We start from the raw sequence: 24,384 nt of genomic DNA, 5'->3' as shown, positions 1-24,384 counted from the left end.
ATTGCTTTGGGCAGTATGAACATTTTAACAATATTAATTCTTTCAATCCATGAGCATAAAGTACGTTTCCATTTACTTGTATCTTCTTCATTTGTTTACTTGTATCTTTCTTTCATCAGTGTCCTTTGGTTTTCAGAATATAGGTCTTTCACCTCCTTGGTTAAATTTATTTCTAGGTTTTTATTGTTGTTGTTGTTGATGTTGTTGTTGTTTTTCTGGTGCACTTGTAAATGGGATTGTTTTCTTAATTTCTTTGACAGTTTGTTATTAATGTATAAAAACACAACAGATTTCTGAATATATAGTTTTGTGCCCTGCAACTTTGAGTTCTGTCTGTAGCCACTTTGTTGAGAGTTTTTATGACTAATGCATGTTGAGTTTTGCCAAATGCTTTTATCACATCTCTTGGGAAGATCATATGATTTTTGTCCTTCATTTTTAATGTGGTATGTCATGTTGAATTGAGGATATTGAGCCATTCTTTGATCCCTGGAATTAGTCCCACTTGATCATGATGAATGATCCCATTAATATATTGTTGCATTTGGTTTGCTGATATTTTGTTGAACATTTTTGCATCTATATTCATCAGGAATATTGGCATGTAATTTTCCTTTCTTATAGTGTCTTTGTCTGGTTTTGTTATTAAGATAATGTCCTTGTAGAATGACTTTGGAAGCATTCCTTCCTCTTCACTTTTTGGGAACATTTTGGGAAGGATAGGTATTAACTCTTTTTTTTTTTAATTTATTTATTTTTATTTGTTTATTTACAGCATAACAGTGTTCATTGTTTTGGCATCACACCCAGTGCTCCATGCAGTACGTGCCCTCACTATTACCCACCACCTGGTTCCTCAACCTCCCACCCCCCCACCCCCCCCCCGCCGCCCCTTCATAACCCTCTGGTTGTTTTTCAGAGTCCATAGTCTCTCATGGTTCATCTCCCCTTCCAGTTTCCCTCAACTCCCTCTCCTCTCCATCTCCCCATGTCCTCCATGTTATTTGTTATGCTCCACAAATAAGTGAGACCATATGATACTTGACTCTCTCTGCTTGACTTATTTCGCTCAGCATAATGTCTTCCAGTCCCGTCCATGTTGCTACAAAAGTTGGGTATTCGTCCTTTCTGATGGAGGCATAATACTCCATTGTGTATATGGACCACATCTTCCTTATCCATTCATCCGTTGAAGGGCATCTTGGTTCTTTCCACAGTTTGGCGACCGTAGCCATTGCTGCAATGAACATTGGGGTACACATGGCCCTTCTTTTCACTATATCTGTATCTTTGGGGTAAATACCCAGCAGTGCAATTGCAGGGTCATAGGGAAGCTCTATTTTTAATTTCTTCAGGAATCTCCACACTGTTCTCCAAAGTGGCTGCACTAACTTGCATTCCCACCAACAGTGTAAGAGGGTTCCCCTTTCTCCACATCCTCTCCAACACACGTTGTTTCCTGTCTTGCTAATTTTGGCCATTCTAACTGGTGTCAGGTGGTATCTCAGTATTGTTTTAATTTGAATCTCCCTGATGGCTAGTGATGATGAACATTTTTCATGTGTCTGATAGCCATTTGTATGTCTTCGTTGGAGAAGTGTCTGTTCATATCTTCTGCCCATTTTTTGATATGATTATCTGTTTTGTGTGTGTTGAGTTTGAGAAGTTCTTTATAGATCCTGGATATCAACCTTTTGTCTGTACTGTCATTTGCAAATATCTTCTCCCATTCCGTGGGTTGCCTCTTTGTTTTGTTGACTGTTTCCTTTGCTGTGCAGAAGCTTTTGATCTTGATGAAGTCCCAAAAGTTCATTTTTGCTTTTGTTTCCTTGGCCTTTGGAGACATATCTTGAAAGAAGTTGCTGTGGCTGATATTGAAGAGGTTACTGCCTATGTTCTCCTCTAGGATTCTGATAGATTCCTGTCTCACGTTGAGGTCTTTTATCCATTTCGAGTTTATCTTTGTGTATGGTGTAAGAAAATGGTCGAGTTTCATTCTTCTACATATCGCTGTCCAGTTTTCCCAGCACCATTTATTGAAGAGACTGTCTTTTTTCCATTGAATATTTTTTCCTATTTTGTCGAAGATTATTTGACCATAGAGTTGAGGGTCCATATCTGGGCTCTCCACTCTGTTCCACTGGTCTATGTGTCTGTTTTTATGCCAGTACCACGCTGTCTTGGTGATCACAGCTTTGTAGTAAAGCTTGAAATCGGGTAACGTGATGCCGCCAGTTTTGTTTTTGTTTTTCAACATTTCCTTAGCAATTCGGGGTCTCTTCTGATCCCATACAAATTTTAGGATTATTTGCTCCAGCTCTTTGAAAAATATCGGTGGAATTTTGATTGGAATGGCGTTAAAAGTATAGATTGCTCTAGGCAGTATAGACATTTTAACAATGTTTATTCTTCCAATCCAAGAGCATGGAACAGTCTTCCATCTTTTTGTGTCTTCTTCAATTTCTTTCATGAATGTTCTGTAGTTCCTCGAGTACAGGTCCTTTACCTCTTTGGTTAGGTTTATGCCCAGGTATCTTATGGTTCTTGGTGCTATAGTAAATGGAATCGATTCTCTAATTTCCCTTTCTGTATTTTCATTGTTGGTGTATAAGAAAGCCACTGATTTCTGTACATTGACTTTGTATCCTGCCACGTTACTGAATTGCTGTATGAGTTCTAGTAGTTTGGGGGTGGAGTCTTTGGGGTTTTCCATATAAAGAATCGTGTCATCTGCGAAGAGAGAGAGTTTGACTTCTTCCTTGCCAATTCGGATACCTTTTATTTCTCTTTTTTGTCTGATTGCCGTTGCTAGAACTTCTAATACTATGTTGAACAAGAGTGGTGAGAGTGGGCATCCTTGTCGTGTTCCTGATCTCAACGGGAAGGCTGCAAGCTTTTTCCCATTGAGGATGATATTTGCTGTGGGTCTTTCATAGATAGATTTTATGAAGTTCAGGAATGTTCCCTCTATCCCTATACTTTGAAGCGTTTTCATCAGGAACGGATGCTGGATTTTGTCAAATGCTTTTTTTGCATCAATTGAGAGGACCATGTGGTTCTTCTCTCTTCTCTTATTGATTTGTTTTATCACATTGATTGATTTGCGAATGTTGAACCAACCTTACAACCCAGGGATGAATCCCACCTGGTCATGGTGGATAATCTTTTTAATGTGCTGCTGGATCCTGTTTGCTAGGATCTTGTTGAGAATCTTTGCATCCATATTCATCAGTGATATTGGTCTGAAATTCTCCTTTTTGGTAGGGTCTTTGCCTGGTTTGGGGATCAGGGTAATGCTGGCTTCATAAAAAGAGTCTGGAAGTTTTCCTTCTGCTTCAATTTTTGGGAACAGCTTCAGGAGAATTGGTGTTATTTCTTCTTTGAAAGTTTGGTAGAATTCCCCAGGGAATCCGTCAGGTCCTGGGCTCTTGTTTTTTGGGAGGTTTTTGATCACTGCTTCAATCTCATTACTAGATATCGGTCTATTCAGGTTGTCAGTTTCTTCCTGGTTCAATTTTGGGAGTTTGTAGCTTTCCAGGAATGCATCCATTTCATCTAGGTTGCTTAGCTTATTGGCATATAACTGTTGGTAATAATTTCTGATGATTGTTTCTATTTCCTTGGTGTTAGTTGTGATCTCTCCCTTCTCATTCATAATTTTATTAATTTGGGCTTTCTCTCTTTTCTTTTGGATTAGTGCGGCCAATGGTTTATCGATCTTATTGATTCTTTCAAAAAACCAGCTTCTAGTTTCATTGATACGTTCTACTGTATCTCTCGTTTCTACCTCATTGATCTCTGCTCTAATCTTGATTATTTCCCTTCTTGCATGTGGAGTTGGTTTGATTTGTTGTTGATTCTCCAGTTCTTTAAGGTGTAGAGACAGCTGGTGTATTCTGGATTTTTCAATGTTTTTGAGGGAGGCTTGGAATGCTATGTATTTCCCCCTTAGAACCGCCTTTGCTGTATCCCATAGGTTTTGGACCGAGGTGTCTTCATTCTCATTGGCTTCCATGAATTGTTTAAGTTCATCTTTGATATCCTGGTTGATCCAAGCATTCTTAAGCAAGGTGGTCTTTAGCTTCCAGGTGTTTGAGTTCCTTCTGAACTTTTCCTTGTGATTGAGCTCCAGTTTCAAAGCATTGTGATCGGAGAATATGCAGGGAATAATGTCAGTCTTTTGGTATCGGTTGAGTCCTGCTTTGTGACCCAGTATGTGGTCTATTCTGGAGAAGGTTCCATGTGCACTTGAGAAGAATGAGTATTCTGTTGTTTTAGGGTGGAATGTTCTGTATACGTCGATGAGGTCCATCTGGTCCAATCTTTCATTCAATGCTCTTATTTCTTTATTAATTTTCTGCTTCGATGATCTGTCTATTTCTGAGAGAGGCGTATTAAGATCTCCTACTATTATTGTATTCCTATCAATATGACTCTTTATCTTGATTAATAGTTTTCTTATGTAATTGGGTGCTCCCATATTGGGGGCATAGATATTCACAATTGTTAGATCGTCTTGGCGGATAGTCCCTTTAAGAATTATGTAGTGTCCTTCTGTATCTCTGACTACCGTCTTTAGTTTAAAATCTAATTTATCTGATAGGAGAATCGCTACTCCGGCCTTCTTTTGAGGCCCATTGGCATGAAAGATGCTTCTCCATCCCTTCACTTTCAGTCTGGGTGTATCCTTAGGTTCAAAATGGGTCTCTTGTAGACAACATATGGATGGGTCCTGTCGTTTTATCCAGTCTGAAACCCTGTGTCGTTTTATGGGCGCATTTAAGCCATTCACATTGAGAGTGATTATTGAGAGATAGGTTTTTATTGACATCGTGTTGCCTTTGAAGTCTTTCTGTCTATAGATTGTTTCTATATTTCTGTTCAATGATATTCTTAGGATTTTTTTCTCTTTTATAGGACCCCCCCTTAATATTTCCTGCAGTGTCGGCTTGGTGGTTGCATAGTCTTTTAAGCCTTGCCGGTCTTGGAAACTCTTTATCTCTCCATCCATTTTAAATGTCAGTCTTGCTGGATAGAGTATTCTTGGTTGCATGTTCTTCTCATTTAGTACTCTGAATATATTTTGCCAGCCCTTCCTGGCTTTCCAGGTCTCTGTGGAAAGGTCTGACGTTATTCTAATGGGCTTTCCTCTGTATGTAAGGAGCTTTTTTGTCCTAGCTGCTTTTAAGAGGGTCTCTCTTGAAACATAATTCCCCATTCTAACTATAAGGTGCCGTGAGGACTTTCGAGAATCTAAAATCTTGGGAGGAAATCTCTCTGCCTCTAGTACATGAACGTTGTTTCCATTCGTGAGATTGGGAAAATTTTCATAGACAACTTCTTCCACTATATCTTCTAGACTTCTTTCTTTTTCCTCCCCTTCAGGGATTCCAATAATTCTGACGTTGGAACGTTTCATGGCATCGTTTATTTCCCTGATTCTGTTTTCGTGGCTTCTGAGCTGTTTGTTCCAGGCTTCCTCCTGATCCTTTCTCTCTATCTGTTTGTCCTCCAGATCACTAATTCTATCTTCTGTCTCAGTTACCCTAGCTTTTAGAGAATTTAAATTGGATTGGAACTCATTGAGAGCATTTTGAACATCATCCCTGGTGGCTTTCAGTTCTGCCCTAACATTGTGAACATCATCCCTGGTGGCTTTCAGTTCTGCCCTAATCAATTCTGTGTGGTCATCCATGGCTTTCTCCAACCTAGCTATTGCCTGGATAATTGTTAGTCTGAATTCCTTTTCTGACATATTGTCTATGTCGATAGCCATTAGCTCTGTTGCAGAAGGCCCATCCTCTGTATTTTTCTTCTGTTGGGTATTCCTCCTCCTAGTCATTTTGGTAAGAGATGACTAAACAGATGCAGCTGGACTTATCGATTGTGGTGCAGTCAATGTGCACCCTGGAACGCTTCTGTGCAATCAGGATTCCCCACCCAAATGAGAGAAAAAAGAAAAGAAAAAGAAATAGAGAAGAAGAAAGAAAAAAAAAGGGGAAAGAAAAAAGGAAAAAAAAAAGAGAGAGATAGGAAAAAAAGGGATGTTAAAAGAGAAGGCTCAGCCCAAATGGGCCACAAGGTAAGGTTTGTGGAGTATACAAACAAAAACAGACAGACAAAAAGAGTGATAAAAGTATATGACAAGAGAAAAAAATATGTATATATAAGCAAAAAAAAGGGAAGAACCTCATCAGAAAGAACCCCAAGTATAAGATTTATATATTATCAGGACAAACACAAATTCACAGAAACACTGACAGAAGGAAAAATTGGGACAATGGTTATAGATTCTCAGTGTGGGTGAGGAAGGTTATTTTGATTCTTCCTGAAGGTATCTTGATGTTTTTGTTAAGGGACTCAACTTTCCTAAGTTACAGGGGGATTAGAAACTGGTTTGCCTATAGGGGTAGCATTGATTGGGGAAAGGGGATTACCTTGAAGTTTAACTCTATATGTATAGTAGAAAATAAAAATTAAAAAAGAATAAACTAGACTAAACTAAGTTAAAATTAAAAAAGAATTAAAAAAATAGACAAACAAAAGAAAAACACGGGTGTATGTATCAAAAAGTTCAGGTTAGAAGGTTATTAAAGAATTTGATGTACTGGACATCTCAGTGTGATGGTAAATAGGTTAAAAAATTATCTGTATGTATAAAAAAAAAAGAACCAGAATATTGGTAAAGAGTTAAAAATAAAAGTTGTATTTATGAAGTAGTGGTGGTTGTTCTCTTGTAGTCTTTTTTTTTTTTTTCCTTCCTTCCTGGTTGGTTTTCTGGGGGAGGGGCCTGCCACGTGGGTTTTCAGACAATGATGTTCCCTGAGTTAGGTCCTCCCGCTCCCCTCAAGGGGGGTGAGCTCTTTTTTTTTCAGGAAACTCTTTTTTTCAGCCTTTTGTTCTCTGGGGGTTTTTATGTTCTTTCATCTGCTTTCTCTCGCCTTGACAGCTTTTGATGGTTTTTGGAGGTTTAGAGGAGAGCAAACAGCACCCCAACCTCCCTCTCAGAGAGAAGCCTCAGACTGTTTTGCAAAAGCTGCTGGCAGAATCGGTTCTGAGTCACTGTCCCTGGGGATGCAGGAGCTCCTCGTTGTACCCAAAACCAGGGCAGCGGTGGCTGTCTAGGCAGCTCCAGACCGCCAGAGAGGTTCCGAGCAGAGATGACACACTGAGATTTTCTCGCTGTCCCCGGCTGGGAATGTCTGGTTTTTCCGGCTGCCAGAGCTCCAGGCTAGCGCCTATGAGCACCTATCCCAAGGGAGGGTGTGGGACGCGCGCGTTTCAGGATTGCCGTCTGGCCAGGCTCTCAGCCCCTCATGGGAGCCAGACCCCACTCGTTCTCGGGCGCGCTGGCATTCAGGTGCACTGGCGGCTCAGGGACGGAGACCTGGTTTCTCCGCCGCACTCTCTCTGGCTCCGCGCCAGGGGAGGCTGTCCTGGGTCCGGGGACTTAGGTCCCTGACCCTAACCGCCCAGGTTCCCACTATTACCCCCCGCGATCCTTTGCTGTTTGTTTTTTGAGTACTTTCAACCAGACTCCAAGTTAATGCTGGTCCCCAGAGGCAGAGCACTCTCGTGTTGGGGTGTTACTTTCCAATCGGTCACCTCTGGTGGCTCCCTCCCCCTTTTGTTTATCTTCCGATATCAGTCCGATGCTCCCAGTCTGCTTTACCTGCCACTGGCGTCTTCTGCTCCAGTAGAGATCCAGAAGTGTATAATTCTGATCTCAGGCTGATTTCATGGGTGGTCGGAGTTCTTTGGTAGGTAATAAGCTCACTTTAGGGTACAGGTTGAAATGGTGCCTCCTCCTACTTCCCCGCCATCTTGACTCCCAAGGCATCTAGGTATTAACTCTTAATTAAGTGATTAGTAGAACCCACAACTATATGGTCAACTAATCTTTGACAAAGAAAGAAAGAATACCCAATGGAAAAAAGACAATCTCTTGAACAAATGGTGTTGGGGAAACTGGACAGCCAGCCATATGCAAAAGAATGAAACCAGACCACTTTCTTTCACCATACACAAAAATAAATTCAAAATAGGTGAAAGACCTAAATGTGATACAAGAAACTGTCAGTAATCCTAGAGGAGAACACAGGGAACAACCTCTTTGACACTGGCTGTAGCAACTTCTTCCTAGACACGTCTTTGGAGGCAAGGGAAACAAAAGCTAAAATGAACTATTGAGACTTTCTTAAGATTAAAAAGTTTGTGAAAGAAACAACAGAACTAAAAGGCAACCTATGGAATGGGAGAATATATTTGCAAATGACATATCTGAAAAAGGGTTAGTATCCAAAATCTATAAAGAACTTACCAAACTCAACACCCAAAAAACAATCCAGCTAAGAAATGGGCAGAAGACATGAATAGACATTTTTCCACGGCTAACAGACAGATGAGAAGATGCTCAACATCACCCGTCAGGGAAATGCAGATCAAAATTATGATGAGATACCACCTCACACCTGTCAGAATGGCTAAAAGTAACACAGGAAACAACAGGTGTTGGTGAGGATGCGGAGAAAGGGGAACCCTCTTGCACTATAGGTGGGAATTGCAAACTGGTATAGCCACTCTGGAAATTAGCATGGAGGTTCCTCAAAAAGTTGAAAATAGAGCTACCCTATGACCCAACAATTGCAGTACTAGGTATTTACTCAAAGGATACAAACATACTTATTTGAAGGGGCACATGCACCCCAATGTTTATACAGCATTATCAACAGTAGTCAGATTATGGAAAGAGCCCAGACGTCCAATGACTGATGAATGGATAAAGAAGATGCGATATGTATGTATATATAGAGTGGAATATCAGCTGTCAAAAGGAATGAAATCTTGCCATTTGCAACAATGTGGATGGAACCAGAGTGTATCATGCCAAGTGAAATAAGTCAGAAAAAGACAATACTGTATGATTTCACTCATATACGGAATTTAAGAAACAAAGCAGATGAACATAGGGGAAGGAAAAAAAAGGGATGTAAACCATAGGAGACTCAACTGTAGAGAACAAACTGAGGGTTTCTGGAAGGGAGGTGGGTGGGGGAATGGGTGTTAAGGAGGGTACTAATTGTGATGAGCACCGGGTGTTGTGTGTAAGTGATGAATCACTAAATCCTACTCCTGAAACTATTATCACACTATATGTTAACTAACTAGAATTTAAATAAAAACTTGAAACTAAATAATTGGTCGAATTCACCTTTGAAGTTGTTTGGTCCTGGATTTTGGTTCTTGTTTGTTGTTGTTGTTGTTATTATTACTGATTCAATTTCATTACTAGTAATTTGTCTCTTCAGATCTTCTGTTTCTTCCTAACTCAGTCTTGGAAGGTTCTATGTTTCTAGTAATTTATCCATTTTTTTCAAGATTGTCCAATTTCTTGGAACATAATTTTTCATAATAGTTTCTTAAAATTTTTTATTCCTATAGTGTCAGTTGTAGGTTCTCTTTCATTTCTTATTTTATTCAACTTCTTTATCTTTTTTTCCTTGATGATTCTGACCAAAGTTTTATCAATTTTTCAAAGAACATATTTAGTTTCATCAATTTTCTTTGTTCTTCTAACTCTATTTCATTTATTTTCACCCTGATCTTTCTTATTTCCTTCCTTCTGCTGGCATTGGGCTTTGTTTGTTCTTTTTCTAGTCCTTTTAGGTGTAAGATTAGGTTGTTTATTTGAGCTTTTTTCTTGTTTCTTGAGGTAGGCTATAAACTTCCTTCTTAGAACTACTTCTGCCAAAGATTTTGATCCATTGCATTTCATTTTCATTTGTCTCCAGGTATTTTTTTTTTTAATTTCCTCCTTAGTTTCTTTGTTGACCTATTGGTTGTTTAGCCTCCACATGTTTGTGCCCCCCCCCCCCCCCCAGTTTTTTCTTGTAGTGGATTTCTAGTTTCATAGCATTATGGTCAGAAAAAAGGCTCGTTTGATTTCAGTCTTGAACTTCTTGAGACTTGTTTCGTGGCTTAACATGTGATCAGTTTGGGAGAATGTTCCATGTGCTCCTGAAAAGAATGTGTATTTTACTGCTTTTGGATGGAATGTTCTGTATATATCTGTTAAATCCATGTGGTATAATGTGTCATTCAGAGCCACTGTTTCTTTATGGGTTTTCTGTCTGAGTGATTTATCCATTGATATAATTGGGGTATTAAAGTCCTCTAGTATAATGGTATTACTGTCAGTTTCTCCTTTTATGTCTCAGTATTTGCTTTACATATTTATGTGCTCCTGTCTTAGGTACATAAATATTTAAATTGTTATATCCTCTTGTTGGATTGATCCTTTTATTGTTACATATGCTTTTGTCCCTTGTTACAATCCTTGTCTTAATGTGTATTTTGTCTAAGTATTGCTATCCCAGCCTTTTTTTTCTTCCATTTGCTTAGAATATCTTTCTCTGTCCCTTCACTTTCAATCTATATGTGTCTTTAGGTCTGAAATGAGTCTTTTGTAGGCAGCACATAGATGGATGTGTATGTGTTTAATCCAGTCACCACATGTGTTTTGATTGGGACATTTAGACCATTTATATCTCAAGTAATCATTGATAGGTATGTACTTATTGCCATTTTGTTATTTTCTGGTTGTTTTTGTAGTTCTTTGCTCCTTCTTATCTTGCCCTCTCTACCTGTGTGATCTGATGACTTTCTCTACTGTTACGCTTGGATCCCATTCTCTTTATTTTTTTGTGTATCTGTAATAGGTTTTTGCTTTGTGGATACCTTGAGTTTCAACAAGAACATGCTGTGTATGGAGCCATCTATGTTAAGTTGATGATCATTTAAGTTTGAACACATTCTAGCCCCCCCCCATCTTTTATATATTTGATGTCATAGTTTACTTTTAATTTTTTCATTTTTTATATATTTATGTCTATTGTTTTTAATTTCTCTTAGCTAATATTTATAGATACAATTGATCTCACTACTTTTGTCTTTTAACCTTCATAATAGCTTTATAGGTGATTTTCTGCTTTTAGTATGTTTGCCTTCCCCAGTGAAATTTTCTCCTTTCATAATTTCCTAGTTAGGATCATTTCATTTCCATTTTCAGAAGTCCATTTAATATTTCTTTTAAGACTTATTTAGTGGTGACGAGCTCCTTCAACTTTTGTTTGGGAAACTATCTCTTCAATTTTGAATGATAAGCTTACTGGGTAGGTTATTCTTGGTTGTAGGTTTTTTTCTTTTTAGCACTAAATATATTCTGTAACTCTCTTCTGGCATGGAGAATTTCTACTGAAGATGAGCTGATGGCCTAATGGCATTTCCTTTGTATGTAATTATTTGCTTTTCTCTTGCTGCTTTTAAGAACCTCTTCATCTTTAATTTTTGGCCTTTTAATCACTAGATGTTTTGGTGTGAACATCCCTTGGTTCATCTTGTTTGGGGCTTCTGTGCTTTGTGGACCTGGATGTCTGTTTCCTTCCCTAGATTAGGGATGTTTTCAGCTATTATTTCTTCAAAAAATTCTCTGCCCCTTTTTCTGTCTTCTCCTCCTATGACCCCTAGAATGTAAATGTTATGCTTGAGTTTGTCACAGAGGACCCTTAACCTGTCTTCATTTTTTAAAACCCTTTTTTCACTTTTCCTTTTCAGCTTGGGGTGCTTTCTATTTCCCTGTTTTCCAGATCACTGATCTGTGCTTCTGCATTTTCTCATCTGCTCCTGATTCCCTGCAATGTATTTCTCATTCCAGTTATTGTATTTCTCAGCTTTTTTAACATTCTCTATCTTTTGTTGAACTTCTGAGCGCATCCACCTCCCTCTTGATTCTGGTGAGTATCTTAATGACCATTACTTTGAACCATTTATTAGGTAGACTCATTTTCTCTGTTTCCTTTAGTTCTCTTTCTCAGCTTTCATCTTTTTCTTTCATTTAGAGCATGTTCTTTTGTCTCCTCATTTTTGTCTGAGTCTCTGTTTCTCTGTACAAGGTAGATCAGCTATGTGTCCTGGTCTTGAAGGTAATGGCATTATGCAGAAGGCATCATGTAGGTCCAGAAGCACAGCTCCCTTTGGTCACCAGTACCAGGCGCTCGTGGAGTATCCCCATGTGGGCAGCATCTGCCCCCTGTAAGGACTGGGCTGTGGCTGCCGTAGTCCTGCTGGTGGGCAGGGATAGCTTCCAGCATAGCTGGCTGAGAGTCATGGCTCAGTTGCTTTGGGCACATGGGTACGCAAGGCTGGCCCCCATTTCTCTGGGACAGGAGTTGGTTCAGAGGGTTGCTAGTACCCACTGAGGCTGCCCACCTAGTATGTCAGATCCAGAGCTGCTTTAGAGGGGCACTTGCTAGAGTGGGCAGGTTGGGGGGGGGTTCACAGGGAACACCATGGCAGGGCACGCTGTGCTGGCGGGTAGATGGAGACTGTCAGAACTGGCTCACTCAAGCGTCTGGCCTGCTGGCTGGAAGAAGGCAAGAGAAATGGCTCTCGCCAGCACTGCTGTTGTGGAGAAAATGCATAGAAGTCCCTGCTCCTCCAGCACACGCCATAAAATAAGTCAATAAATTTCCTTCATGTATAACCCAGGTGCTTTTCAAACTGCTGCCTCTGAGCTGGGTCTCAGACTAAGCAGTATAGTGCACTGGCCCTTTAAGAGTGGGGTCTTGGTTTCCCATAGCCCTCTGGCTCGCCTGGAGTTAGGCCCAGATTTTCAGTGCTCCCACAATTAACCAGTGCCAGTTTTCAAACCAGGTGTCACAGGGGGCTTAGGGGCTCATATTCCCAGTGCTGTCCGTGCAGGCCCCCCACTGCAGGGGTGCTTGATTCCCTCTTTTCTCAAAGAGAGGATCTTTACACTTGTAATATCCCTCCTGCTGGTGGGTCATGGGGCTGGGGGTTTGGTTCCCAACCATGTCTCTTCCCCTTCCTGACTGGCTTCCCCTTTAGCTGTTGAGCTGTGGAAGATCTGTCTTTAGGTGGTTTTCAGGGTGAGTTGCATCGTATGTAGTTGTAGTATTGATGTGTCTGTGAGAGGTGAGTGTGGGAGCCTCTTCACCGTTTTCCCAAGCTCTCTTCTACAGTTGGAGTTTGTATCCACAAAGTCCAGGAATCCCAAACTGAAATGAGTGTCATGGTTGGTGATATGGCAGACTTATCCATCAGAAGCAAATAGAAAGTATTTCTGAAAAGATAGGCCATCAACCTAGGACTCTTTCATATAACACCCAACTGAAGATTTACGGACAGCTCCAGGATACAGAACATTTGAGAATACAGTCTACCCTCAGGCCCTGCAGATGACAAGATTAAAAGCCAAGCACTCTGTGTAATACAGTCTTATAGCCTGTAAAATAAGGTTGCTTAAATGATACTAGTCTTAAAAGAAGGTTTTAATTTTAAGCTGAAAAACACTGGGTGCTAGGAAAAAACAGATTTGTAAAAAGAGCCATACTAAATTATAAAAGTAAGATATATAGTCATTGGGGAAAAAAGCACACTCAGAAAACTTCTGTGGATAGTTCTTTAGAGATTAGGTGCAGTTTACTAGAGCAAAGTGAGTTGGAAGATAGATTTCAGGAAACTTCCAGAATGCCGAGAGAGAATGTGGTTAAACTGTCCCAACTTGGTTATTCATGGAATACAGGTAGCCAAAGAGCTTATCCCAAAAGCCTCATGGAAAAATAAAGGGCTAAGAAGTTCTTCCTTACTCTAAATATCAAGAGTGTAGATAAAAATATAGTAACAATATTGGACTCAGACAAATCAAGGAACAAAATAGAGAGCCCAGGTATAGATACTTGTGTGTGGAAGTTTGATAAATAAGTAATATTACACATTAGTGGGAGAAGATTAAATGGTGCTGTCCTTCTGGAAAAAGATGAAGTTAGAGCTCTTGTAGGTGTGAGTTAATACTTCAGTATACCAAGTGAAACTATAAAAGTTTAGAGAAGTCACACCAGAATCTCTTTATTAAGAAACAAAATGCATGGCCTTAGAGAAAAAGCTGCATATATTTGGCCATGTTAAAATAACTTCTGTTTGCTCAGGGCCACTGTGTTGTGTAAGGTAGGATGGACAATTGACAATTAGTCCCCCCCAAATGTCATAGCTTAAGTACAATAGAAGTTGATTTCCTGCTTGGTGATCGTTTAGAGGGAATGTCAGGTTGATGCACTGCTCTCCTCCATAAGGTGTTTTGGGGACCCAGGTCCTTCCATCTGGTGGCTTTGCTGTCTCTTAAGTCCTTGTCATAGTCTGCATGCAGCTGGTGGAGGGAGGAGTATGGAGGAAGCATGCCAATTTCATAAAAGCTTCCGCCAGGAAGTGGCACTTATAACTTACACATCGTGTTTGACAGCTGATGTCCTGTGTTAATGGAGCTGCAGGGAGAAGGGAGGAGGGTAGACGTGGGAGGAAATGTAGCTCTTCACTAGGCAGATGCTTTGCAGCTATGGTTCAGATACTGTGGACAAGGAGAACTGATGTTGGGAGCAACTGTGAACCATTGTGAAAACATAAGTCAGAGATTAGAGAAGATATAAAGGAAAACTGTATGGAGCTTCCATTTCCTTTCCATATTATTAGCAAGATGTCTGATAATACCAAGTGTTGGCAGGGGTCTGGGAACTCAGGAAACCCTCAAGCACCGTTAGGTATCCATCATAGCGCAGGGAGGAGTGGTGTGGAAGGATATTCAGCAGCAAAGAGCAGAAACAATCACCTGTTTCTCAGTTAAAAAAAAATGATATGTCAAATACTGTTAGTTAGTATGACAGAATATTATTCACCTGTTAAAATGAATGAACTGTATCTACATGTATCAAGCTAGATCTCTCAATGTGGTATTGAATGAAAAGTCCAGGTGTTGGGGGAACAGGGCATTTATGTACTTTCAAAAATAACTTATATTGTTTATCAATATGTATATGTTTAAAAAGATGAAAACGCATATGGGTATCTATTTGGCAGTTTCAACTTTTTTTTTCCTTGGCAGAGAGGAAAGAGGGTGAGTCTTTAGCCTTACCACTTATGAATTATTTTATAAGATATTTGAAGCAATATACAAGGCTAATACCTCTTTAATTTTGGTGTGGTTTGCAGTTTATCATATTTTATTTTTTGTAAATTTTTTAAGTGTTTAAAATGGACCATTAATAATTAGAACATTTCAAAATTTTTAGAAAGGGAAAGAATGAATGGGAAGATGTGGTGTGTATATATACCATGGCGTACCATTCAGCCATAAAAATAAAATGAAATCTTGCCATTTGCAATGACATGGACAGAGCTAGAGAGCATTACATTAAGTGAAAGAAGTCAGAGAAAGACAAATACCATAGGATCTTACTCATATGTGGAATTTAAGAAACAAAACAAATGAACGAAAGAAAAAAAGAAAAAGAGGCAAACCAAGAAACAGACTCTTAACTACAGAGAACGATCTGATGGTGACCAGAGTGGGGTGGGGGGATGGGTGACATAGGGAATGGGGATTAAGGAGGGGACTTGCTGTGATGAGCACTGGGTGCTGTATGGAAGTGTCGGATCACTGTTCTGTATACCTCAAACTAATACTATATTTTCAGTTAACTGGACTTTGAAACAAAACTTAAACACATGAAAACAACTTTCGGCATTTCTTACCATTAGATGTATCACACGAATGGAAGGCAGCTCTGCTCACCACTATACCACCAACGCAGACGTATCACACGAATGGAAAGCAAAGATGAAAAGAGGAAGAGAGAAGTCTATTATTTCTTTTCTGATTTTATGGTTGATTAGATAGCTAGTCCTTAGTGCCAGTAGCACATAAAATTTTTATTTTAACTTTTCTGATATGAGTGTAATTCTAGAAAACAAACCCTTCTGAACACGTAATGTAGTGGAGCGTAAATGTCTCTTGAAATGTCCTCTTTTCTTAATAGTGTATTTTAAATATTTTAGCATGCCATTTTTTTTGGAGCTTATTTTTGAATAATTGCCTATTTTACTATTGTATGAAACTTATTTAACCAGAGCCTCCCTGTCTTTCCAGTCTTCTTTACTTCTGTCTCCTTTCTTTTGGCAACTCCTTGCACTTTGCTTTCCTCTTTTTGTTCCGAGGAGAAAAATGAGGTATTCTTTTATTACATAATTGAGTTTGCAAAGGGAAGTGTTTAGTCAAATGAGATTTTGCAGGTTTGGCAATACATGATATTTAGTAATTAGATGCTGTGTCTTTGGTTGCATATTTGTCTGTTGGGTTCTAAAAGGTGACCACTCAGGGAAATTGGCCAGGCTATATCAGAATAAATTTTTCTGGTGTGTAAAGGCGAGTTACAGAACATTTAACATAGAGCTTTGCCATGTTATTGAATATGAAAGCCACAAGCGTCATGTGGGTTTTTAAATTTGAATTAATAAAAAATAAAATTAAAAATTCAGTTCCTTCAGTAAGCTAGCCACAGTTCAAGGGCTTGGTAGACACACGTGGCTAGTGTCTGACCATGTTGGACAAACAGGTACAGAATATTTTCAACATCATGAAGAGTTCTGTTGGACAACCTTGGGATGAAGTTTATATGTGTTACCTGTTCTGTTAGAATTTAAAAATCATTTTGTTTTTAATTTTCTTCCTGGATATTATAAATGCCAGTAAAAGTCACTGATCGTGGAAACTGTCAACAGCTCAAAATTCTTAGAGTAATTTTTACTTTCCTACCAACTTAATATTTAAAATTATGTCCTGAAGTAAAACATGTATCAATCTAGGGTTACTAGCATTTAGAAATTCTAGAACATTTAAAACTTTAAAAAATTTTTTTATTTTATTTTAGATTTTATTTATTTATTTGACAGACAGAGATCACAAGTAGGCAGAGAGAGAGGAGGAAGCAGCCTCTGTGCTGAGCAGAGAGTCCGATGCAGGGCTCGATTCCAGGACCCTGGGATCATGACCTGAGCTAAAGCAGAGGTTTTAACCCACTGTGGCACCCAGGTGCCCCCAAACTTATTTTTTTTAAAGATCTTATTTATTTGAGAGAGAGAAGGAAAGTACACAGGGAGAGTGAGAGGGAGAAGCTGACTCCCTCCCTGAGTAGGGAGTCCAATATTGGACTCGACCCAAGGACCCTGAGATCATGACCTGAGTCGAAGGCATATGCTTAACTGAGCCACCCATATGTTCCCTAAAAACTCTTGATATAATACAAAGTCTCAAGGTGGGCAGGGTAGGGGTATGGTCTCAGATCTCTTGGATGAAGATCTAAAGAAGATGAGATGGAAAGAGGGGCTCATTGTTTTAAAAGATGCTCAGAAGACGCTTAATTGGGGCATATAGTTTTAAATTGTAATTACAGTATGGCCTCGATATAAATTAATTTGGAGAAATTAAGAAATGCTGGAAAGAAAAAATACAGGGGCCGGGGGTAGGGCGTGGAGAAGAACCACCCGTAATCGCATAGCCATTGGGAATAGCCAGCATTACTTACCATGTATCCGCCAAGCCTTCTCTCTGTCCTGCTCACCAGCAGTGAATGAGGTCAGTGAAGAAGGCAGCTGAGATGGAAGTCTGAGAGGCAGGCAAGGGATTAAAATACAAAACTCACTGAAGACTGTATTGCCTATAGTACCGATCACTATTTTTTTTTCTTTTTCTGGTTACTAGTACGTAGGGAACACAGACCTTGGTAAGTACCTAATAAGTATGAGCCTCCATACTTCCTGTTGCAGGGAAGCAGATGTTGAAATAAGAAAGCTAGATGACTTGTATGAGAGGCTAAGCTCAGTATTCTATGATCATATTTGTTGGGGTGATCTAATTTTTGATAATGACTCAAGCAAAATTAATTTAGCTCTTAGGTTGGATGGTTTTGTTTTAAATTATACTTTTAATAGTTTCTCACATCAAATCTTGCTCCTATTAGAGCTTGTATTCTTTAAAGATTGGTTTATTACCCTACAGTGATTAATGTTGGAAGGTTCCAAGATTATAAGTAAAAATGTGGCCCTGATAATTCTGGTAATATCGTAAGTGTCAAAATTCTTTCCCTGATACTTTGCATTGAGGGCCAGGTTGCCAAAAGGTAATAGAATCCTCTCTTAGCAGTAGCATCTGGCTAATCAAAATAAAATCTATCTTCCAGACTTTTTACAAGAGAGTTTGGTTAGGCTTAGAGTTAGGCAACTCTAATTAAAGAGTTGATTACTTGATACCTATGAGTGTATTATGTGATACCTGTTAAAAACTGGAAATTCTGAGGTTTTTTAAATATATAGTGGGGGTGGGTAATTTTTTCAATTATAAATAAGAGGGTCAAGTAAGTTTTCAAGTATAACATTTTAAGGACAGCTATGTAAGAGCCGAAATGGATAAAACTTAAGAACCAACAGTTTCGCATTTGTCAAAGCGTTTTGCATTTCTTTTTTTTTTTTTTTTTTAATTTATTTATTTGACAGAGATGACGAGCAGGCAGAGAGGCAGGCAAAGAGAGAGAGGGGGAAGCAGGCTCCCTGCCAAGCATGGAGCCTGATGTGGGACTGGATCCCAGGACCCTGGGATCATGACCTGAGCTGAAGGCAGAGGCTTTAACCCACTGAGCCACCCAGGCGCCCCGCGTCTTGCATTTCTTAATGATAATACTAGATTTTTTTTTTAAAGGAACTCCGTTTGTCTTATAATGCATTATAATATATTCTTGCCTTTGTGTTTTGGAGGGGAATGATGGGAAAGGAAGGGCCAAATTTTATTTGATAATATAATTTTATTTTTGTTTTACAGCGCAGAAAATTATTTCAGCAAAACAGTTATGAGAAATGTCTGTATGAGCAGACCCTTTGTTTCTTAGAAGTTTGAATTTGTGGGGGAAGGTTGACAATTAAGGGGAAAAAAAAGTCTAAAAGGAGCAGCACGCTGGGAAAGGCGTTCCCAGAGTGCACCAGCTCCCGTGTTCTTGATGGTGGTCACATACCAACCTGTCAGGATGGGGTGCCGGCTTATCACTTGGCTTTAATCATAATTTATGTGTTTAGCAGGAATATAAACTACAAACTTTAACTTAAAGTATAGAAACGCTATGTTTTAGAAATGACAAGTTTTATAAAACTAACATACTTATTCAGGGGAAAAACGAAGGTTTACGTCTTCTGTGCGTTCTCTTTGATAACATTTCCCCTCGCCCCCCCTTTGACATCGCGTTAGAAACACTGGCTCGTACGTGAATTACACACGCGCATTTGTCCTCCGTAGGTTTATAGTAACAGAATTTTTCTTTGAAGGTTTAGTGGATCAGTTTTTATTCGCGGCGATAAAAATCTTCAAATATCTCGCTATTGGCAAGCCGGTGAACTTATATTCATTTGCGTTTCTTCCAGATTCACGAAAAACTCCACTACTATGAGAAGCAGAACCCCGTGCCCATCCTCCACGGCGCAGCGGTCTTGGCCGATGACGTAAGTGTGCCTTCCTGAGCTCCCCGGGACCCGGCTCCCCCAGGCCTGGCCGGGGCAGAGCTCATCCTGGCGCAGACCGATGCGTGCGATCCTAGGAGCGAAAACCAGGAGAAGCTGCAAATGTTTCCAGAAGGCCTGTCATCACAGAGCTTATGCGGATACTATGCTGATTTTCATTCACTCTCCTGCTCTAAACATTTTGCCTGGAGATAACGAACCCTCTCGTTCTCCCTCGGTAACTACGTACTAGAAATTTTAGCCTGCAACTCTCCAGGGAGAGAGAGAGAAGCTGTCAGCTAAGAGTGTTCTGAGAAAGTCACAGGCGAGAGGAATGCTTTGGAGAAATAAAGACAAATGAGATAGGTCTATTGCTGACAGTGCTAAAAAAATGACAGATACCAGTATAGGAACGAGGCCTTCTGAAATACATAAAAAGAAAGGATTGTTTTTAAAATGGATTATAAAGCACAGTAATGATTTATGGGTATTAGACCTTTCCAAATTACCTTCATAACCAAAAAATAAATTTTAGCAGCAGTTGGCATTGATGGAATAGTTAATTTCCTGTAGCTATAATTTTATTTTCAATCTGGGGAGGAACTACCTTGCTGATTCTTACTGTTAACTTTCAAACTCGGATGAATTGGAAACACACCTGGATAAACTATAAAGGACACTAAGCCAGACGAGAAATGGGTCTCGTGTGAAGGTGGGTTTTAACGATACCCTGTAGCTTATCTGTGGGTATGATAAAACAGGTCATTGTACAGTTTAGTAAAATATCGGGGCCATAGAATTGAAAAAAAGAAAAAAAAACTGACCATCTTCGGAATTGATTTTCTTAATATATGTTTTCTATTTTAATTTAGATAATATAGCACATGGAATAAATCTCTAAGTGGTTTATTTGTTTAGTCCCCAGTCTCCCTCCCAGTTTTACCCACAGAGATTACAAATTATAGGGATGTTTCAGTTTATGTGTTTTATGAGGAATTTTTGAAGTAAAGAACCAGAATTTTTGAAGTGAAGGGGAGTAAAGGTATAGAGAGAATTCTAGTAAGCTGCGATTGGCCCTTGAGAAAGTCTTAAAATTTATCACTTTAAAAACATTTACTATTGAGGGTTTGGGGAAATATTTGTTACTTTCCAATGTGATTGAGGCCTAATCATGTTATGACAATATTGCTTTTTAAAAAAATTAGAGGCTGTTATATAAATAGGGTAAAATGTAGCGTGTTCTAATTCATTAGAGCAATATATTTAAATTAAAAAAATATTGTTACCAAGTGACTAAAGAATGCAAAGAGCCTTTTGTGACTTTTTGTAAGTTAACAATTCTATATAACGATTATTTTACCTTGAAAAACAAAAATTTTACCTTGGAAAAGTAAAATCACTTTTTGAATTATAACCAATGAATATATCAGTTTTATCAGGTTTTATTTTTGTGTATAATTCTATGATGTCCTTCTTTTAGAGAAAAGTCCTTCTCCAGAGATAAGAACAATTATTTTTAGCTTGGTAGAAACCAATTTCTATTTGCTCCTATGGAAATAGAATTTCATGCAGTGTTTTACGAAGGGTTTTTAAATGAAAATGTGTGCATATATTTTGAATTCTGTACTGCATACTTCACAATTGTAATTTCTTTTTCTGTTTGGTCTTGCTTTTCTTCTAAGGAAATTATATGATCTTTACTATAGCCTAAAACGGAATAGAGTGTTAATAGGAAGATCTCTTCCTATGAGGCACGTTCAAAGTTCCAATCCTTTCTTTACTAAAACCAGCAAAAATTCTTGATCATTACAGTAGCATATAGTCAGCCTTTTTGTCCCCAGAGTACTTGTCAACCTATTGTAAGTCATTTTGTGATTAACCTGGTTTGTAAGTAACGGATTTTTTAGTCTGTGTAGGTAAACATAATAAAAGTTTCAGACCATTTGTTCTATCAGAGGCATTCTGGTTCTTTTTTCCTCCAGCTCTAAACAGCAAGCTACTGTGGGTTTTTGGAAACCCTGTGGATTTCACCACCTCATTCAGAAACTTTTTTTTTCTTTCATTTTTTTTCTTTTTCTTTCTTTCTCTCTTTTTTAAAAATAGTGTCAAAGCCTGATCCAATCCTTTTCACAAGTAGTCCTTTGTTTGCATGCAAAAGACCTTTCCTTAAGATGAAGTGCTGGGATTTACCCTCATTGCCATAAATCAGAGAAGGTGAGCTGGCTGATAGGATTTTTTGAATTATACTCAGCCAAGATCCCAGTCTGGGATCTGGGCTACCAGGGGCCTGAAAAGAGGAGCAGTGATTGATCGTCTGTTTTCTTTCATGCCGACTTCTCCTTAATCACTGGAAAGTGGCAAGATAGATTCTCAGTTGTCACACGTGGAACTACACAAGGCTCTTACTAAATGTTCTCTCTGTCCATGTGATCTCCCTTGCAGCTGGCTGAAGAGCTTCAGAACAAGCCATTAAACAGTGAGATCAGAGAGCTGTTGAAACTACTGTCAAAACCCAATGTGAAGGTGAGGACGTGTAAGAAATACCTTCCAGAAGGGCCACTTTCTGAGATTTTAGATTAATTTTATTTTGAGCATCAATTTTCAAGTGAATGTATTTTCAAACAGTGTGCAGTATTTTAATAACCTAAATTCCATTAAGGAAAAAAAGTTGAGTTTTTGATGATAACAGGACCAACTACAGATGACTTTAGTTGGGAAGCTCAGGATTTAAGTTGTTGAATGTAATGTCATTTCAAGGTCAATTTTTTTTTTTTTAAATGAGGGTAAGAGTACAGAATACAACCTAGTAGTGATTTTGTTTAGGTTCATTTTATTTCATTGTTGAGTGGTATTCCAGTATATTTGACACTTGTATCTATTTTGCTATAGGATCATTTCATCTTTCCTCTTTCCCCTCCCTCTTTGTCTTCCCCATCTCCTCTCCCTCTACTGATTCATGTTTTAATATGTACTGCCATTTTGCAGAGCAGAGCAGTTTTCCAGTGTAAAATACTAGTAAAATATTGGTAGGCAGATTTCAATTCTCCTTGCCATTTTTTTTATTGAAGAATAGTTGACATAACATCATTGTATTAGTTTCAGGTGTATAGCATAGTGATCTGATATTTATATGCATTAGAAAATGGTCACCGCAATTAGTCTAGTTACTGTCTGTCTTCATACAAAGTTGTTACAGTATTACTGACTTTTTTTCCCCTCTATGGTATATTACATTCCCGTGTCTTACATATTTTATAACTGAAAATCTCTTAATCTCCTTCACCTATTTCATCCCTTCCTTGCCATTTTTCTTCCAGGGATATCATTTATCTTTCCTCTAAAGGTGCTTGGTCAGCAGAAGTAATTTCAAAAATTTCCTATTAATTCTAAAGTCATTAATACACTAAATCCTATAACCTGTACATTTTGGACTTGATACTGTTTCACAATTACATGTGAGGTATTGTTCCGTGAATGAGAATTACATGTGGATTATGTAATTCAAATGATCACTTATCTTTTTTTTTTAAGATTTATTTGAAAAAAAAAAAAAGATTTATTTGAGAGCATGCAAGTTGAGGGGGAGGGGTAGAGGGAGAGGGAGACTTTCCAGCAGACTCCCTGCTGAGTACAGAGCCCAACTTGGTGCTTGATCTCACAACCCTGAGATCATGATCCGAACTGAAACCAAGAGTTGGAGTCTCAACTGACTGAGCCACCCAGGTACCCCAGAATGATCAATTATCTTATGACAGTTTCTATTAAACATATCTAGGCTCTCAGATGAATATTTCTGTCTAGATGCAAAAATTGATTTCTGCCTTCCTTGAAAAATCTCCTTTGGCACTGTGCTATAACAGCTTCAATTGATGGTCAAAAAAGATAGTATTAAATAAAAGATGAACTGAAAACATGAACCAGCTTTAATTCCTAATCCTTAGAAGTAAAATAAGTGCTGTCAATTAATAAATGGGCTTTAATAAGTAATTTAGAGTAATTGACTTACACTGGTACAGAGGAGATTGGTTGAATTTTTGTTCTAAAAGAATAAGGATCAACTTAGAGCAAAATAGTTGCTGAAATTAAAGACAATATATGTAGAAAGGTTAAGAGCTCAGAGCAAGAGATTCATAGCTAGAGAAAGTTCTGAAATGTCTTCATTTCATCTCAGAGTACACATGAGAAGTTGATATGAACCAAAGAATGGTGAGGTTAGCTCTGAGCAACTTGTTAAACTCCTCCTTGAGAGCGCCATCTTGGTTTGCGTTAGGAATTGAAGAAGAAAGTTTCTAACAAAACAACATGATTTTGTTATTCTTTTTAAGAGTGTTCGGAGTGGAGTAGCTAATAAAGAAGAGGTTGTACTGGGTGGAAACTGGTATTTGGCTTGAGAGGGAGGTATGATTTTTGATTATATTTAGCACGCTTGGATACAACCTTATAATTAAATCCTGAAACTTTGTTATGCTGAAAATATTTTAGATAAATACTTTTTAAACTTTTTATGTTTATGTAGCCATGGGATAAAAGAATGGGTGAGAAGCCATCATGAAAGATGTATTTTCAGGGAGTGATGTGTGGGAAGTGGGTAAGATTGTAGATGCCTGAGGTCGGAGTTGGCAATGACAATTTCTAGTTAGCCAGTCTTGGGGGCAGCAGTCTTTCTTCCCTTTATGACCTAACATTTAGCATTGCTTTCCTTGAAATCAGTTATATTAACTAGCATCAACTTGAATTTCACTTTTTTTTAGGCAGTTATTTTAAGAAGTCATTTAGTAAACTAAAATGTTTGCTTTTCTTTTTTTTTTTTTTTCCTCCGGAAGCAAAAGCAAGGTGTAGTAGAATATGACAGGTACACATGAATTATAAGTTGAACTGACAGTTTAAATATGGAAAGTGTAACTCCAGGGTGTTAACTTGAATACTGTTTTTGAATTTTTAGTGGACAAGGGAAGTAATTATTTACTTGTTAAAGATGGCTCTTCCATTTAAAAT

The 24,384-nt window shown here is 38.5% G+C and overlaps 1 protein-coding gene across 4 annotated transcripts in view; it reads left to right on the top strand.

Moving 5' to 3' along the window:
- Window positions 1–24,384, top strand: part of MPP7 (MAGUK p55 scaffold protein 7) — a 306,784-nt gene that overhangs the window by 165,077 nt on the left and 117,323 nt on the right. For all 4 annotated transcript variants that reach the window (XM_046012744.1, XM_046012745.1, XM_046012743.1 and 1 more), the window contains 2 exons: window positions 19,315–19,392; window positions 21,832–21,912. In XM_046012744.1, coding sequence (XP_045868700.1) covers window positions 19,315–19,392; window positions 21,832–21,912 — 159 coding nt within the window. The remainder of the gene's footprint in view (window positions 1–19,314; window positions 19,393–21,831; window positions 21,913–24,384) is intronic.

Source organism: Meles meles, chromosome 7 (assembly GCF_922984935.1).
Source record: "Meles meles chromosome 7, mMelMel3.1 paternal haplotype, whole genome shotgun sequence".
NCBI classification, from domain to species: Eukaryota; Metazoa; Chordata; class Mammalia; order Carnivora; family Mustelidae; genus Meles; species Meles meles.
The sequence above is the reverse complement of the archived record's forward strand: the minus strand, read 5'-3'. Positions and strand labels throughout refer to the sequence as shown.